The following is an 18,094-nucleotide window of genomic DNA, read 5'->3' on the forward strand; positions in this document are numbered from 1 at the left end:
CAAGTAAATAAAGCATGTTGGTAAATGTGAGTAACTAGTCACCATAAAAATAATGTCCATATTTTTTGCGTTAAAATAGGAAACAGAAGCTATAGATGGAAGAGGGGATATTTAAGAGGGAGTTAAGGAATGCTGAGATCTATTCTGTCTTTGGGCAGAGCTTTGTAATTTTGTAACTTTTTGTAACACAAAGGATCATCAGTAAAATAATAGAAATATAACCTATAGCATCTAAGTCAGCAAATGAACAACAACAAAGAAAGGGAATACAGAAAATGTATCTACTTGATAGAAGGCAGAAAGGAAAAAAAGAAGCAAGGAATAAAGAATGATTATAAAATTAGAGAGTAGAATCAAGTCCAAAACCAAAACAAAATTAGATAGTAGAATCAAGTCCAAAACTATCAGTAATAAGAATAATTGCAAATGGCTCAAACTCTGCTCTTAAAATACAGAAATTTGGATAAGAAAAACAAAATCCAGCCCTGTCCTGCTTTTAAAAGACACACTTTTAAGAAAAACTCCCAGAAAGTCTGGTAATGTATGGCAAAAGAAATTCCATGCAAAATATAAAGCTAGTTCTTTGAAAAACATCATCCATTTTAACATCTGTACATTATCCTATTATATAAATGTGCCACAGGATATTTAATCATTTTTCTGTTGATGGTGGTTTTCCATTTTTTTGCTTTTGCAAACAATGCTCAACATAATGTTGGGCAAGAAAAGCAAGTTTCAATAAGATTTATACCATCTAACACAATTTGTATTATCTTTTAAAACAAGCAAAAAAAAGTGGATATTTTATGGTTGCATAGAAATGCAATAATTGAATGACTATATGCACAGGAATAATAAACATCAAATTCTGGATGTTTTTTTGGGGGGAGGAAGAGAAGGCTATACTAGGTACTTAAATTCTACCTTGATATTTAATCTCTTCAAACAAATTTTTGAACAAATATGCAAAATGTTAAGATCTGCTTAAACTGTATTGAGAGAGTACCTGGGTATTTGTTATATTATTAATTATAGTTTCTGTTTGCTCAAATATTATATATTAAAGAATTTCCTAAGTGAAAAATCTGTGACTGTCTTCCAAGACAGTTTTGTTTGTCACGTGTCAGTCCTGAAGCCACCAGAGACCACTTCATTAAAGAACTGCTTGTGTGGTTTCCGAAATTATCAAAGCTTTCTCCTGAAACGCCAGCACCAGGAAACTGCTCTGAGGACATCACCTTGATTCCTTGCACGTCCATAGCAAAGTGACTCTTATATGGTAAAGTAATAGCACCTGCAGACAATTTTTTTCTAGTGCCAACTTCAAGTGTGCCCCATGAGGTTTGTGAACGCAGTCAAGCTCATGGGCGGGCCGTAAATGATGGAGAGCTGAGCAAATGTTGGCTCTCGCTGGAGGAGTGGCCCAGAGCTTCACTTCCAATCATGACTGCTAACGATGGAGACTAGTCAGTGGCTTCTGAGCAGATGCCCCCGGCGCCTCAGTCACGTCACTTTCCCGAAGTGATCGTTAGATGGAAAGGTACAGTACCGTAGTCATTCGCTGATGCAGATAGCTGATTGCTCCTGTGTGTGCAGCTTCTGGCTTGCACGGTAGTGTTGGCAATAGATACAGCTCTGCTTCTAATCTCCGTTGCCTGATGTAGAAAGAGTTGGTGTGTTGAGATGCCAGCTGGCTTGCAATGACATTTTTTGTGTGTCCTGTTCTAGGGGACTACGGATAAAACATCCATCCAGAGGATTCCTCAGAAGAGAACTGACCAGCCCTGAGGTCTGAAGACATTTTAGGAAGCTTATGTTGCTTTTACAAAAACAAAATATTATGTTACTGAGTTACTGAAGTTACTGAGTGATTAACTTCAAAAATGGTAACTTCTGATCTTCCTAATACAGGTTTTTAACAGTAAATACTTTGGTACGTATTGCACATCTATCAAATATCAGGGACAATGCTAGGTTCTTCACACGTATTATCTCATTTAATCTTCACAACAACCCTCTAAGGAAGGTACTGTTATCTCCATTTCACAAATTAGGAAACTGAGGCATACTCAGATAAATAGCTTGCCCAAAGTTAGCAGGTGGCAAGCCTGTACTCTTTGCTCGAGTTTCATTGTCAGGGGTAAAGACTGATGTCAAACAGTCCACACTGGAACAGCCTTTCTTTCACAGTTGTACTCTGCCTGGGGTAGAGTGCAATTATGCATGTACCGATTTCAGGCACAACTGTGGGGTGTGGAGGGATCCTGCATTGTCTTAATTTTAAGTAAAGATTCCCATGAGTGGTCTCTTTGCAATTGCCTTTTATCTTGAGTTCAGTTTAAGGGATGCCAGTTGTCATTCTTACTATGGACTAGAGCAAAACACATTTGTTATGCGTGATTTAGCACTTCAGAGCTCTAGAACCCTAAAGAAATTTAACTTTACAGGCTTCTTCTGGCAGAGGTCATAGTTGGTGTGAGCGAAGGACAGAGCTACTGATTTGGCCTTACACTCCCCATCTTCAGATGCACACGTGGAAAAATGCACACACTGATGAAAAAAAATCGAACAAAAGACTTAGCTTGCGTAATCTCCCAAATATTTTTCTCCTTTGAAAGAGCATGCCTCATGTTCTTTGTGCTTGCCAGGAGAAACAAAATGAAAACAAAGAACTCAATTGAAGATGATCATCTCCTTGAGGGAGGACTTTCTTATTCTTTTTTATTAATTAAAATAATATTTTTATTAAATTAAATGATTAATCATTAAATCATAAGGTTGCAGGGCATTTAATAGCTAGCAGTTGTTTGAATAAGAAAAGAGCTTATTTTCCAGCCTTACCTAATTGCTTCTGCTCTTTCACCTGTTTGTCAGAGGGACTTGAAAACTGTGCCTCAGCCTTTCCAGATGATAGTAAGACCTGAGTTGATGTTATAGCTTTGGTGTAAAACAAAAGAGCTCAGGCCTCAAATTTGAAACTTCAAAGGAAAAGAACTTGCCGACATTCTTCTTTGAGCAAACACGGGCAGCAAATCTAGGTATCAAGGCATTGCTGATGCAAGGGAGAAATATTAGGTTTTGTAGATTCTAGTCAATTGTGTCAGCTGGTGTGTATTCTAAGTGATTCCCCTCTTCTTTAGTAAATGAGAGATTTATGAAGGTTACTGAGTATGATGCTGAGTAGTTTACTCATTCATTAAATATTTTTCAGCACCAGCTGTTATCAGTACTGGGATTAAATTCTGGGGATGCAAATGTGTATAACACCCTGTCCCATCCTAATGAAGTTTATAGCCAGGATCAGTGATCTATAGGGTGAAGCATAAGGAAGAGGTATCTCAAAGACCAGGGAATCAGTGGTTCAAGAATGGCTTCCAATGAAGGTGACTCAAAGAATTACTATGGCTCAGCATAATAAATGCAAAGAGTCTTAAGAATCAAAAGTCATTTGTTTGTCATTTTCCTAATTACGTCAAGATTAGAGTTCAGGGACTGAAACTCCTTCCATCCTGGTTGGGTATCTAAGCCATACTTCCCATCTGGGGGTTCCAGCACTCTACACTCATGGTTAGGAATAGCCCAAAGTGATTGAATGAACCTCTGTATTTGATAAATAGTTTAGAATGTGGGATAGATGTTTCTGCTTTGCTTAAAATGGCACTGAGTTTCAGCAAAGTGTTTCCCTTAGGTAGCTGAATGGAAAAAAAAAAACATATATATATATATATATATATATATGTATTTTTTTCCCCCACAAATGCCCATTTTGGATAATTAGCCTTTTGTGAATCACAGTGGTGTGTTCTCTGCCAAATAGTCACAAATAAATTCATTAAGTTAATCTCTTCGTTGTGTGCTGAGGTCTTTCATGTGGTAAAATCCATTTGTATGGAGAATGACATGACTTTTCTATACTATAATAAGAAATCCACCAGGCAGGCCACCATTAAAAGGCTCCTGGTGATGACCTTTCATCTCCTGTGCTGTGTAATGATGGTAGCCACTTACCAAGCACCTACGACATACTGGTACTCCGCGAGGTTGCAAGGTACCATACGTACATTATCTCAGTTATAGCCCCTTTAAAATCCTCACAACAACCATGCAAAGAAGTTACCATTTTCCCCATTTTACAGAAAAAAACAAAAACAAACCCAAACCCCTGAATCCCAAAACAGATTATCTCCTTAGGATCTCACAGCTGGTAATAGCTTAATCCAGTTCTGTGACATCCCAAACCCCGCTTCTCTCACAATACCACACCATCTCTCCCAAAAGTAGATCTTCGTGGATTTGATTCTTGTCACAGATCTTAGCATGTGGCCAAGGGTTGGCCACTCCTGTGTGCAATGACCAGACCCTGTCAGCTGCCCCAAGCATCCCTCGAAACTTAAGGAGAAGCCGACATATTCTCAAAACAAACTCGGCACCTAAGCCAGTGGTTCTCAACCTGGCTACGAGTTAGAACCACTGGGCGTTACAAACATACTTGCTTGGGCTTCACCTTAAAATAACAGATTACTTTCAAGACTCCTGGAGGTGGGGCTTAGGAATCAGTAAATTTGAAGCTTTCCAGGTGATCAGATGGGCATCCAGGGTTGAGAAATGCAGGTGGAAGCAAACAGCTTCAGGTTGGATGAAGGGCAACAAAACTATGTGGTTTATTTTTTTCCCTGTGGCCATGTATTCCTCTGGGGACCTGGAAATGCTGGTCAGGTGATCTTTCCACACTAGGGAGTGGTTTGGTTCAGGCAGTGTCAACTGGCCTTTTCCTGGATAGCTTCTCAGACAGCAAGCTTCCTGTCTCCTGTGCTCTTTGCTCTGTGAGCTTCAGATATGGAACCAGTAGATTAGTTAGTATTCTCATTTTCTTGAGGAAAAGTCCTTGGAGAACCAGAGTCTTTTCTAATGTAGATGCTGGGTTTAAGTATTCTAGTTTTAATATAAACTACACCTTGAAGAGTTTAAGAATAGACCCTCACCTTAGACAGCACTACATCTAATGTGCATGGTTTAAGAGTAATTTTCTGGCTGGGTTCATGTTGCTAGATTGTATTTCTGTGAAAGGAAGGAACACCTATCAGCGTGGCCTTCATGTAATGCTTTCATGTCTTGAGGAGACAAAGGAATTCCCTAGGTGGGAAAGTATTCTGCTGCTGAGTTTTCCTGGCAATTGCAAATCTTCCAGATAGTTCCTGAAATGTAGGATCTTCTGCTGAGGAAAGGGATGGAAACTGATGCTGGGTGAACACCTGCTATGTGTCAGCGCTGTGCTGGCTGTTTCTCATACGTTGGTTTCTTGTCATTCTCACTCAGGCCTCTGCAGTGAGTGTTACTATCTCTGTTTTTTTCTTTTTATGGGAAACTGAAATTACGTGTCCCAGTCATATGGGGACAGAGAAAGAACTGAATCTGACTCCCAAGGATGGGCGGGGGGTGACTACAAATGAGATAATGGTTATAAAGACACTGAACGGTGCAGAAGACAGGCCATGCTACTGGGCTCCTTAAACAGCAAAGCCCCGGGTTCACGAAAAGTTGTTATACTTCACTTTCATTTTTAAAACTGTTTGCTGGGAAGCCTAGATATTGAACAAGGACCAAGTCTCCTGTTCTGGTGAAACAAATTAACATCTTCCACTTGCCCTTTAAGGAAAAGACCAGCTATGAAAACCAGTTCAGCCAAACTGCTAATTTTAAAGGGTGTGTTTCTTCCTTGGGGACTGGGATGAACCCGTCTTGATTCCACTCTCTGTGGAGCTGTTGTTAACAGTGAGAGGAGTCTTCTGGCTGATTGCCTGTCTTCCCATGAGCTTATCTTCAGAGCGCAGTTAATTCATACCAAATGTGCTAGCGTGGCTGCCTCAATCAGAAACAGGTATAAGTCGGGTTTGGAATTCCAGATGCTCTGAGAAGATGTCCCAGAAAGAAGCTAGAAGGAGCCCAGAGAGAAGACAAATCCAGAGGGCGAAACTGATGTCAGGCCGATTCTCTGAATAGGGCAGAAGGAGCGAGCAGCACCCTTTCCACCAGCCCAAGATCGGCGCTGCCAGGGATGGTGGTGCCTATCCCAGAGTCTTTCCAGAGCTCTGTTAGCTCAGGGTTTAGTCCCCCCTTACCCACCAGCAGTTCCCCTGGACATGGTCACTGTCACTACAATAATAATAAAAGTTGCCCTTAACTGAAGGCCTTCTTTATGCCAGACACTGTGTTTCACATGGTTCACATGCCCCGTCTCGCTGAGTCCTCCCAAGAAGCCCTGTTAAGTGTGTAATGTTGCTATTCAGAGGGGAAAACTGACACTTAGAGAGGGGAAGTGTTTGCCTAAGACTAAACAGCTGGGGGAGGTGAAGGAGGCTTTAAAACCAGGTCTCTGCGACTTCACAGCGCCCACCCTTGCTCTCATGCCTTAGTCAGACACCAGGAACATCTTCTTTGGTCTTACTCTTTGCTTTTCCAAGTGCTCAATACATTTAGAAAAGATCGCTGACTCTAAGTGTTGGCTCTTCTTGTTGCAGATTTCCTCACAGTCCTCAGGTGATAGCATCAAAGTTGTTTTTTCCAACAAAAAGAACATTTTTTTCTTCATTTCTCAGAGCTTTTGTCTTCATGGTAGACCCAACAGGAAGAACAAACTTTGTGGGTAGGAGAGAAAAAAAAAAGCCTAATTTTGAAGACCACAAGTAACTTTAATTGATGCATAAAGGACTCCTCGCCAGCCAGGTAGTTTGTTGTGATCAAACTATAGCAAGAGCCCTGGCTAGTTCTTTACAGTTTATAGAACACTTGCAGTGTGTGCAAAATATTATTATTGTTGTTCCCTTCGTGAAGATAAGGAAGGGGAAGATTGGCGAGACTGAAACAGTAGTTTGAAAACTCCGGCACAGTGGAATTATCTGAAGAGCTTTAGAAACTCCTGAGGCCTCAGCCTAACCCCACACAGACTCTGCTTTCATGGGTCTGGAGTTCCCAGGATTTTTCAAAGCTCCCCAGGTGGTTCTCATATGCAGCGAGGGGTGAGAACCACCAAGTTAAAATTTTCACCCAAGACCCTGGGGCTCCCCTGACTTGATTGCTTGTCTCTGGTGCTTAGACTTCTGGAACACCTGTTCCATCCCAAACCCACATAGGTGAGGGAAGAGACAAAAGCAGCTATTTAAGAGAACTGTTAGCCACGATTTTTATGCAATTCCTTCCTGAGCCATTACCACACCAATTGTATTAAGGGGGAATGATTTGCGTTTGCTTTGGGGGAAGTATGATTATGGCTACTAACAATGGTATTCAAGAATCCCATATATCACAGATATATACTCAAATTATTGATAGTATAAATGAATTACTATTTTAACTTATTATGGTAGTTATTAAAACTTACTCTGAACTTTAGTCTCGGGCTATTTTAAATATGTGAGGTCTGAGGCTAGACCAGTTGGATGTGAACCCAGAATCCAGACTTCCTGCAACGCTAGCTGTGTGAACTTCGGCAAGTTACTTAAGCTCAGTTTCCTCACTCAAACTTTGGCAAGTTACTTAAAAGCCTCAGTTTCCTCACTCAAAAAGGGGGTGATAATAGTGCTTGCCTGTTGAATTGTAGTGAAGATTAAAGGCTGGTTCACATTAAATTCTTAGCATTGTGCCTAGTACACGATGTATGTCAGATATTATCATTATTTTAGCATCACGGATCCTGAAATGAAAATCACAGGCTCAGTTCTTATATCATTTTATCCTCGTGGAACGGATGTTGACATGTCAATCCCTTGCAATTCAAAACTCATGGATGACTTTTGAGCATTTTTATAAGGACTTTGCATCAAATTTCAGACAGATATCAATAGACACTATTTTAGAAATGGAATGTATGGCAGTGGGATTTTGTTCTTCATGTAAAACAACATTTATGAGGCAATAAATGATTGTTTTTTCATCTTGTTAGTGTATGTGTTGTGTGTGTGTGTGTGTGTGTGTGTGTAAATGCAGTTAGAAAATGTTTACATGTGGAAATGTTTTTTCCAAAGGTCATGTTATGGCATTATCTTTGAAAGAGAAGAAAACACATGCCCAACACTTTTTTTTTTTTTTAAAGGTGCCAATATTAGAATTTATTCAGAAGCTAAGAGTAAACCAAGTTTCTGCCTTTGGAGGCAGTCCTCTGCAGCAGAGATTCAGAAATTTTCCCAGTTGCTGCTGCTGTGCAGTGACCTTGCAAGATCACACTGAAGCCGTGGGGGATTGAAGACACAGAATTGGGTTCTAATGCAGATCATGGTTTACCGCACGGGAATTAGGCTGCACGTAGATTAGACGAGCACTAGTGACCATTCCTTCTTCCTGCTCTCAGTGCAAACAACAGGGCATACCAAATTAATAAGATACAACATGTTATGACATGATAACGACAGTGATAATGAATTAATCCAGTCTTTCCGAAAGTGTGACATGCTCCTGATAAAGGGGGCGCCTTGGCCTAATCAAAATGAGAAAACCACATGCTGTTGGCTGTTCTTAGGGATTCATAATACATGTCGCCATCATTTAGGTCTCTGAGAAGTCCTGCCATGAACATACTAGTTTAACCCAGTTACATTTGATACATGAATAAATCGCAGTCTATTTTCTGAAGAAGAATAAGTCTATGCATTATTTTCCTATGGGGAAAAAAAGTAGCCACCAAGCAAAGTGGCCTCAGAGAGAGAGAATAAAAAGTTGGTGATGGCAGATGAAAGGGCGGAAGTCATAGACACCTTTGGGAGAAATTGCGTTTATGAAAAAGATAAGAGTTAAACAAATGAGGATTAAAACTCCTAAAAGAGCGTTGACGTCTATGAAAAACAAACATTGTAATTGTATAATAAAGGTTGATGATGTGTCAGTTTTTGTCTTGAACATTTCTTTTCCTAAGCACATTTGAAAGTAATATAGATAATGACTTTCCCAAGTTCAGGTTCTGTGCAGAGATACGTGCCTTTGTCAAATCTTCATTAGCCAATGAGATCGTTTTCTCCAAGTAAATTGCTCTAGGAGACAAGAGCAGACTTTGTGAACGTGTCCCCAAGAGGAAAAGGGTCCAACTTGTTGATAATCAAGCATATGAAGGGGAGGGGATTCTGTTCCCAATTTGGTTCTCCTCTGCTTGGGGCGGGGAGGGGCTTGGGTTGAGGGAGCAGAAGAGGATTGTAACACTACTGCCTGGGTTCAGCTGTGGGAGGTACTCAGTCATCGAAAGGGAAAGGGCCGGACCTCCTTCCAGAAATATCTCAGGAATCCCCAAAAGATAAATGAAAGAGTCCTTAAGTGGCCACAGCACCAACCCGGAAGAAAGGTCCCCATTAAATTCAAAATGGTGCCCTTATCCCAGGTGCTGCTGTTTTGCCCTGTCATCATTTCATGTCCCCCTGTAGAGGGGAAAGGCAGTCAATGCGTACAAACAGCACTGTGTGAATTTTTCTTTATTCCCACATTTTGAGTGAGGGTGACAGCAGGCATATAAGTATTTCCACGATCTCGGTGGGGAGCCGACCTCTATCAGCGGATTCAACTCTATTTGCATCCAGTCCAGTGGCAAGGAGAGCTTTCGTTCTGACAATCAGAATTCTAGCAAACGGTAAATGTTTCTTCATGCTGAGAAGTAGGAAATTCAATAATACTTTGGCTGGGTTCATGCTGAGTAGTGAAAATAGAATGAATATGGAGAGGGGCTGTGACTTAAAGAGCAGTAAATCAGCTAGCCCAGAAGTGTGGGACAATCAGCTTTTAATTCGAAGCCCTCGCCTGTTTCTACTCCATTCTCCAGGGTAACGGGACTGTTTTTATATTTGCTCCTAGAGTGTTTTGTGCTGCAATCCCTTGTTTACCCCAAGAAACAGAATTAAACATTCTGAGATCTTTTTAAAAAAAAAAAAAAATCTACATATGCATTATTATGGCACTATAGGACCATTTGCTGAAAATCTTAACTTATGTGTTAGCCTAACTCCAAAGGCAAAGTAGGTGTGGATAGTGTGGAGCTTGTAGTAATAGCATTACTTATTATGATTGATGGAACACTTTTTCTTCTGTAAGCAAGTCACAGGTTTCAGAGGGGGTTACTGGAATGGAAGCCCCATGAGGGTAGAGGTTTCTGCCTGTTTTGTTCATTGTTGTATCAGCAGGACACACAGTTAAGTGCTTTAAGAAGTCGGTGAATGAATATTGATCTCTAGGCTGTGAAAAGTATACTCAGCTATGAGTGCTCTGAAAGGTCTCGGACTAAAGTGCAGAGTAAACTCAGTTTTCCTGACTTTCCATCATGTAGAGTTTTGTAGAATAGCTTTGATGCTTGATTCTATGGAAGAAATTTTTAGTAGTGTGTTTCTTTTTAAAAAGTTACATCACTAAAACTTGATCATCATAGAAAAAATAGAAAGTGTAAACAATTAAAAAGAAATAAAATTGCCATGTTTATACTACTCAGAGATAATCACTGCTATGGTTTAAATGTATGTTCTCCCAGATTTTCCTATGCACACATTTATATGTTTTTATAATATTAAGATTAGACATATATATGCTTTTTTTCATTCAGCAGTACTACATTCTAATAGGTGCGTAGTATATATCATTGTTGTTTTAATTTTCAATTCCCGAGTGACAAAAATTGTTGAGCATCTTTTTGGCCATATGTATATCTTCTTTGGCTAGGAGTCTGTTCAGATCTTTGCATATATTTAAATTGGGTTGTTTGTTTCCTTTTGTTGAATTTTAAGAGTTAGTTCCATATTTTGGGTACAAGACCTTTATACACGTGCTTTGCAAATATTTTCTCAGTGATGTGCTTCTTATTAGCACTCCAGGATTGCGTGCCACTTTGCAACCCTAAAAGCTTACATACAGTGCTAAGTGCTGCTTAATGAGATGGCTGTGCTCACCTGTGTTTGCTTTGCTATTTCCCAAAGTGTCGCCACTGCTCCCTCTCACTTCCTTAACCCCATCCATTCATTGTCAAAGAACCTTTGTATTCTGGGGTCATCACTGTCTATCTCTAGGAATTTTTTTTTCCTAGGCATTTGTCTTTATTTATTTTAAGTGAATGACCAAGGTGATGTGCTTATTCATCTATTTGCAATAAGATTTCTAGTGAGAGTTTTACCCTGTTTGTTTCCTGGTTTTAAAGAAAACAAACAGGTCTGGGGGCCAGGAAGTCGCCCGCAGGATTTAGGAGCGCTGTGTAGTTGGTGAGGCTAACCGTTGTCTGTCTTCCTTTGCATGGCCTGCAGTCATCAAGCCTCCTCTGCGTCATTTTAAATGCCCTGCTTATGCATCTAGCTCCTACGCACCTTCGGTCCCAAAGAAAACTGATGAGCATCCTGCAAGGTACAAGATGCTGGATCAGAGGATCAAAATGAAAAAGATTCAGAACATCTCACATAACTGGAACAGAAAATAAATCAAGGAGAAGAGGGAGTGAAGGAGAGGCCCACCCATCTGCCTCTGGGCACTAACCAGCCACAGTGGGATATGTCTCCAGAACGAGGCCTTCAGGGCTGGTGCTATCATTGTTGACTCCACCAAGGCACGGTGAAGCCTATATGTGAGTTTCCCCTTTGCTGTTCTGTTATAGAGCCATCAGTCACAGGATTTGGAAGTCCATGCAGCCTCTAGCAGCAAACCAGTAAGAGGGTTGTCTCATGCGGCTTTTATTGGTATAGATCTTTCAAAGTCTAAATTGGACCCAAGTTAAAATGATGCTACCCGTTCAGAAAAAAATGAAATTCTTCCCATTGACACTTTTTTCGTCCCTGGAAATTGACTTGCCCCAATGAGAATATCGGTTTAATAATAATCATTGTATTTAAGAAATGCACTTCTAAAAACATCTTTTCCAATTTTTAATACAAATATTTACAAGTCAAGTAAACATGGAACTTTCAAAGTCGATGCATTCCCAACAAAAGTTGTACTTCTGAATGGAACTATCTTAGAGGGAAAGGAGAACTGATGAATTGTATTCATATGTACTTCTGAACTTAGGCTTCATAAAGCAGATCCAAGTTAAAAATAAAGACCGTTGTCTTCGGTTCTCGTTGTATGGCTCATGCCTGATAGCCTCGCTGTACCTTTAAGAACATGAGAGTTTACAGGAGATGGATTTTGGCTCTGCTTTTCTCCGATCTTTCCTCTTCACTCACAGTAGACAATGCCAGAAGTCAATGGGATGCCTGTACCTCAGGGACTCCCGGTTTGAGATTCACCCAGGAAATGTCTATTTAGTCTTATGGTCCTGGTTCAGGAGAGTATAAAATGCTGAAGCTAATTTGAATTCCTTATTGGCGGATTTTTCTCCATAAGTTTGGAGGTGACTGTAAGTTAAATTTCAGGTCATCTTCCCAACAGACCGCATATCTGAGTCCCTTTGGGAGCCCAATTGCTCTCACAGCTGTTGGCGGGATAGAGGTCTATAACTTACCTCTCTTCATGGTGGCCTTTTTTAGCCTTTCCGAATCTCTCCCTAGAGTTTTTACTTGGGGACTAAATTCACAGAAATGGTAAGAAAAGTTTCAAGGTCAGAAATAGCTTCTGATCCCTTCAGAAATGGTCTGGTGCGGTGGAAAACTTCAGGTTTGTTGTCTGTCAGGTCTGATCTCCGAGCCTGTCCCGTCTATGTAACTAGTTACAGGTCCTCAGTCTAAACGGCACAACCTTTAAAAGGCTCAGTTTGCTTGACTAGAAAATGGGCTTCATAATCCCCACTCTTGCCTTTTGTGATGAAGATTAGGGATAACATAGGTTTTGTTTGCTATGGCTGAGCCTGGAGAGTCATAGGTACACCGCAGAGGTGGCCGTGAGCATCTCACCGCTGGGAAAACTCTCTGGGACGCCCCTCAAAGAGGGGACTGTACCCTGAGCCACAGCCTTTGGGGTCTGATTGTAAAGGGCGTAGCATCTTCTCTTCTCATTCTCCACATTCATTTCCGATAAACCACAGTTTTGCAAGTTGAGTCAGCACCAGAGTTTAGTGCCCATCAGGCTATTGAGCAATTTATTTATAATGTGCTTTACGACGGTATTTCGGGGAAATTTAATTGCTATACAGAAAGGAAAATCACTGTGACTTTTCATTAAGGAAGCAATTAATTCTTAGCTCCTTGCTTGGTGCCTGAGCAAGAGGACCCTTCTGCAGGCTGGTAGAGTCTAATCCACCTGAATTAGGTTAACTCGACAGGTCATTTCTACCTGTTTGTATACAGATGCCTTAGTGCTTGCTGCGCAGTCATTTGGCCACACAATGAGACTGTCCATGGGGTAGTGGCCTCCAGTGGATCAACCCACAAATGATGGTCCTCACCTGTCCCTCAATATCTTCAGTCTTAGGTATTGAGACTGTAGCTGTGCTTTCTTGACTGTGCTCCTTGGCATTGGAAGCCATGATCCTGAGGAATAAAGTTGGCTCCTTCTGTATTCTTTTATCCCAAGCTGTTACTCTTCAGTCTTTGCGAATCTTTTAATTGAGCAAATGTACAAGTATTGAAATTCTGCATTGCTTGTAAAATGCCTACCATGTTTTTTTGCATGATGGATTGTATGGACAGGCCAGATTATATTCTTATAGCAAATAAAGTGATGCTTTTAAAGAACTTTCTTGTATATGAATCATCTTTTTCTTCTGCAGAATTCTGGGATTCATAGGAAAAGAGTTAGATTTCCCTTATGCTTGGCACTGTTCAGTCCTGAATATCTTGTCAAGATGAATAGTCTAACTTACCCTTTTCAGCTTGCTTCCTGGTTGTGTAGGCGATAGCTTTAAAAAAAAAAAAAAAAAACCCTCCTCCTCCCTACACCACAAACCCAATAAGTTAATTTGTTGAATAATAATAGCAGCTAGTCCATAGGTAAACATCTGTGTTATCAACTCAGTTTATATCATTTCAGACTAAGGTGTATAGCTTAGTCTGAAATCTCAGTGGATTCAGAAAAAGGAATATATGTTTGAAGATTAAAGTGCCATTATACGTTTCTTAAAAAAAAAAAAAAAGCGACTTTGCTGTTCATATGTGTCTCTGTTTTATCTTTAGATTCAAAATTCCTAGAGAAGAAAAGAATACAGCTCTAGCCCTTAGAGCCTCACCCTTAAAAGTAGGTAGTCTGCCTAAGCCATTCTGCCCCACAAACATTTACCCATGGAGGGCCCATATGACCCAGAGTTGTGGACACAAATATCAGGGTGTGAACTCATCATTTCCTAAAATGCCTTGGGTGATGTTGCATTAGACAACACAGTTGTGTTTCCAGTAAACAATCTCCCATCTGAAGAGAATTTTTATGTTAGCAAGCCAAATGAAATGTGTGTCACCCAAGGGGCATCATGCATGGCTCATTTCTGGAAATGAGGTTGAAACCATGATGAGCTGGTGGCACAAGGATCTGGATAAGGCACACACTTAAAAATTATATTTATTTATTCAATTTGATGGAATCAAGGTATGGATCCAACTAGATCCACTCACTTCTTATGCTGCACTGCCCCCTGGTGTCTCTTAGAGGCATGAAATGTTTGCTGAGTTCCCTGGGATCTTTTTTTTTTTTTTTTTCCTTTATAAGAGGAAGTTTTATTGTTAAGGATGATAGCTTTTAGCTGGATGAATCTTGGAATTTAAAAGGGCAGGTGGCTGTGGAGAAAACCATTCTCATTCTCATAACAGTGCTGCTGCGTTGCTGAATCGGTTTACTCTGCTCGCAAACACAGGTCCTTGAAGAGTCCTGTTGTTTAAAAATAATAATAATACACACATGAACACACTAAGAAATCTTAATCTATGGAGAAAATAAAATAAAATTGGGGGACATATTGGGAGACAAATTGCAGAAGTCCTGGTAAATGTAATAGTGACAGAATGCTAAATAAAAGACAATACCTGTGACATTTAAAATATGGAAATAAACTATTTACAGCACCATTTAATTGATTAATTAGCATTTAATTACAGTACCATTACTTTATCATCCCTAGTATGCTCGTATGCTCACACAATCTCCGTTTCTAAACCCTTTCCTTTTCACCTGTCTCTCCTGGAGAAGCTGTAAAAGTTAACATTCAGTTGCCCAGTTTTCTTACATGTAGGGGCGGCCACATGACACAGTTTCAGCTAATGAGCTAGAAGCTGCCTTTTCCAGTTCTCCTTCTTGCCTGGAATAGAGACTTTAGCCTGGATGTGCAGCAGCCATCTTGGGTCTGTGAGGTGGTGATGAGCATGGAAATAAAGTCCAGCATACTGAATGTAAATGGAGCAGAAAGCTAGAAAGGGCCCATGGCTCTGATTATATCACCGAACTGCTATACCATCCCTGGACCGACTCCTTGAGACTTACTGTTGTGTGAGAAAAATAAACATATTTCTTTGAGTAACTGTTATTATTTCTCTTGCTACCTCTGAAGCCTATTCTTATGTAAAAGACCTTGCTTCAGTCATTGGTATCTTAAGGAACAGGAAATCTTTGAGAAAGAAGCCTAAGAGATCTCGTAGATAATTATACAGCATGAGCAGAAAGTTGCCACTGAGTTAGGAGACCAAGTACTTGAGGATGGGGGCCGGCAGGTGGAGGCATCCATAGGGATACGCGGTGAGGTAAGGTATGTATGTGTGTTTTCGCGGGTCGGGGGTGAGACCAGGAGGGGCACCAGGTGTTTCTCCAAAGGGGACAAACACATTTTGAGCACTGCCTATGAGAAGCCTTCTACAGAGCAGACTTTCACACGTTAGACCATTATATTCTTATCGCGTCATGAGTAGGAATGACCATCCCTGTTCTACACAGGAGAAAACAGAGGCTCAGAGGATCCAGTGCCCTGCCTGAGGCCACACGACTGGCGACAGCTGAAGCTTGTGGTTCAACCCGGCCTGAGCCCAAAGCCCTGGCTTCACTCCCTCCCCAGGGAACCGACGGGTTTGATGTCATCCTGGCCCTCTGAGGGCCTCTTCTGAAGTGCTTGGTGCTGTGGAAATTACTCCCCTTTAGGGTGCCCTTTCAGAAACGCCTCCTCGCCTAGCCACGCGTCTTTTCAGGCAACACCTGTTTGAGATGAGATTCTGTTTATCCCTGCTTTTCCTTACTCCTTCTCAACTACACAATCCCTCCTCCTGGCCTGCTTGGCTGAGCTGCTGGAAGGAGGTATGAAGGGATAACCCCCAGGACCAACCGCATCATCTGGGGCATGGCTTCATGGCCTGCCACCATGGCCTTGGCTTCATGGTGGTGGCAGGGAGGTGGTGGAGCATAGATGGGGGCTGGGGAGAGAAACTCCAGCCCATTGAGAAAGCAAACAAATGTCTATGGAGCATCTACTCTGTTACTATGTTTTTCAGGCTTTGTAATATCTTACTTGACCTACATTACAGTCCTCTGATGCAACCAAGGCTTAAATCACCTGTGCATTCTTCTCATTAATGATGACCAAAATCAGAATATTTCAGAATGGTTGTGGCAGAAGAAATAGACATGAGTTTAGGCTTTAGACTTACTATAGTACATCTCATTTCTTTGGAGTGGGGTAACATTTCATATGTGAGAGAATGAATTCAGACTACTGTTTTGGGGAGTTCAGTTTGAACTACTGAAAAGCTAAATGCTTGATACTAGGTTTCAACAGGAATAGTTTTATGGTATGTGAAGACAAAGAGACCAAACTAGGTTAATGGTAGTGGTGTTCATTTATTATTTTCCTGCAGGGATGGCTAGAGTTAGAGAAGCTGTTACAATGAACAAATGGTTTGCAATGAGAATGTTAACTACATTAAATGGCCACTTTTAAAATACTTCGAGGCTGACCTGGTTTGGCCTTAGCCTCCCGTGTCCTTTCACACGGTTGTCACACTTTACCGTTTGGAATGTTACCTGGCTTCTCTTTCTTGCGTACATACACACACACACACACACAGACAGGTTTTTTGTGCCTCCATAATGTTAACTATATTACGTTTTTATCTCTGATAAAAAAAAACCTTCACAAAGCAAAAAATAAACCTCAGTCTTGTCTCAAGGATTACAAAAATCTGAATATTGCAAATCAACGTTTGCTGAGTATTAAAGGCGCTAACAATAGACAGGAAACTGCAATGTGACAATTTCTCCAGCAGGTGGCGATGCTGTGTAGGAAGAAAAGCTACCCTTAGGCTAGAGGAGAACGGAGGCTGGCTGGGGACAACCATCAGCAAACACTAATTGAACATTTCTCGTTTCCAGGCACTGCCCTAGGTGTGCAGTGAATCCAGTAGGAGTGAGGCAGTGTCCCTCAGCTTTGGGAGCTCACAGCCTTAGGGGAGAATGTGTCCTTGTCTGTCAGGCAAGGTCATTCATTCATGCTGCTTGGAAAAGAACCTAAAAACAAACCCCACACCATGTGCATTGTTGGTAGGAATGTAAAGTGGTGAAAAACGGTAAGGTGGTTCCTTAAAAAATTAAAAACAGAATTACCATATTATCCAGCAATTCCACTTCTGGGTATATACCTAAAAGAATCAAAAGCAGGGTCTGGAAGAGATATTTGTACACCGTGTTCATAGTACCACTAATCACAGTAACTAAAATGTGGAAACAGCCCTAGTGTCTATAGATGGATGAATGGATAAACAAAATGTGGTATATTATACAATGGACTATTTATTATTCAGCCTTAAAAAGGAGGAGAATTCTGATACGTGCTACAACATGGATGAAGCTTGAGGGCATTACGCTGAGTGAAATAAGCCCTTCACAAAAGACAAATACTGTGTGATTCCACTTTTATGAAGTACTTGGAGTATTTGAATTCACAGAGACAGAAAGTAGAATGGTGGTTGCCAGGGGCTGGAGGGAGGGGAGTTAGTGTTTAGTTACAGAGTTTCAGTTTTACAAGATGAAAAGCGTTCTGGGGATAGATGGTTATACAGTATGAATATATTTAGCACCATTGAACTGTACACTTAAACATGGTTAAGATGGTAAATGCTATGTTATGTGTACTTTACCACATACACACCACCACCCCCGAAGCAGATTCTTCTTTGTCTGTTAGCCTGTCTGCAGTGTTTCCCCATATTGTAGGGACACAGAGAAATCCCTAAGGCGAACCTACACA

At 40.9% G+C, this 18,094-nt stretch overlaps 1 protein-coding gene across 12 annotated transcripts in view; it reads left to right on the plus strand.

Annotated features, from left to right (window-relative positions):
* The window catches only part of PDE1C (phosphodiesterase 1C), a 509,328-nt gene extending 495,758 nt beyond the window's left edge, over positions 1-13,570 (plus strand). For 5 of the 12 annotated variants that reach the window (XM_057549581.1, XM_057549583.1, XM_057549587.1 and 2 more), the window contains one exon: positions 1,729-8,875. Coding sequence is in view for 7 of the 12 variants with exons in the window: in XM_057549587.1 (XP_057405570.1) it covers positions 1,729-1,742 (14 nt within the window). In the remaining 5 variants the exon portion in view is untranslated. Of the gene's footprint in view, positions 1-1,728; positions 8,876-11,258 lie in introns of those variants that run through there. The other 7 variants (XM_057549584.1, XM_057549586.1, XM_007175238.2 and 4 more) reach the window with 3 other exon arrangements.
* The last annotated feature ends 4,524 nt before the right edge of the window (positions 13,571-18,094 follow it).

Source organism: Balaenoptera acutorostrata, chromosome 7 (genome assembly GCF_949987535.1).
Source record: "Balaenoptera acutorostrata chromosome 7, mBalAcu1.1, whole genome shotgun sequence".
In the NCBI taxonomy this organism is placed as follows: domain Eukaryota; kingdom Metazoa; phylum Chordata; class Mammalia; order Artiodactyla; family Balaenopteridae; genus Balaenoptera; species Balaenoptera acutorostrata.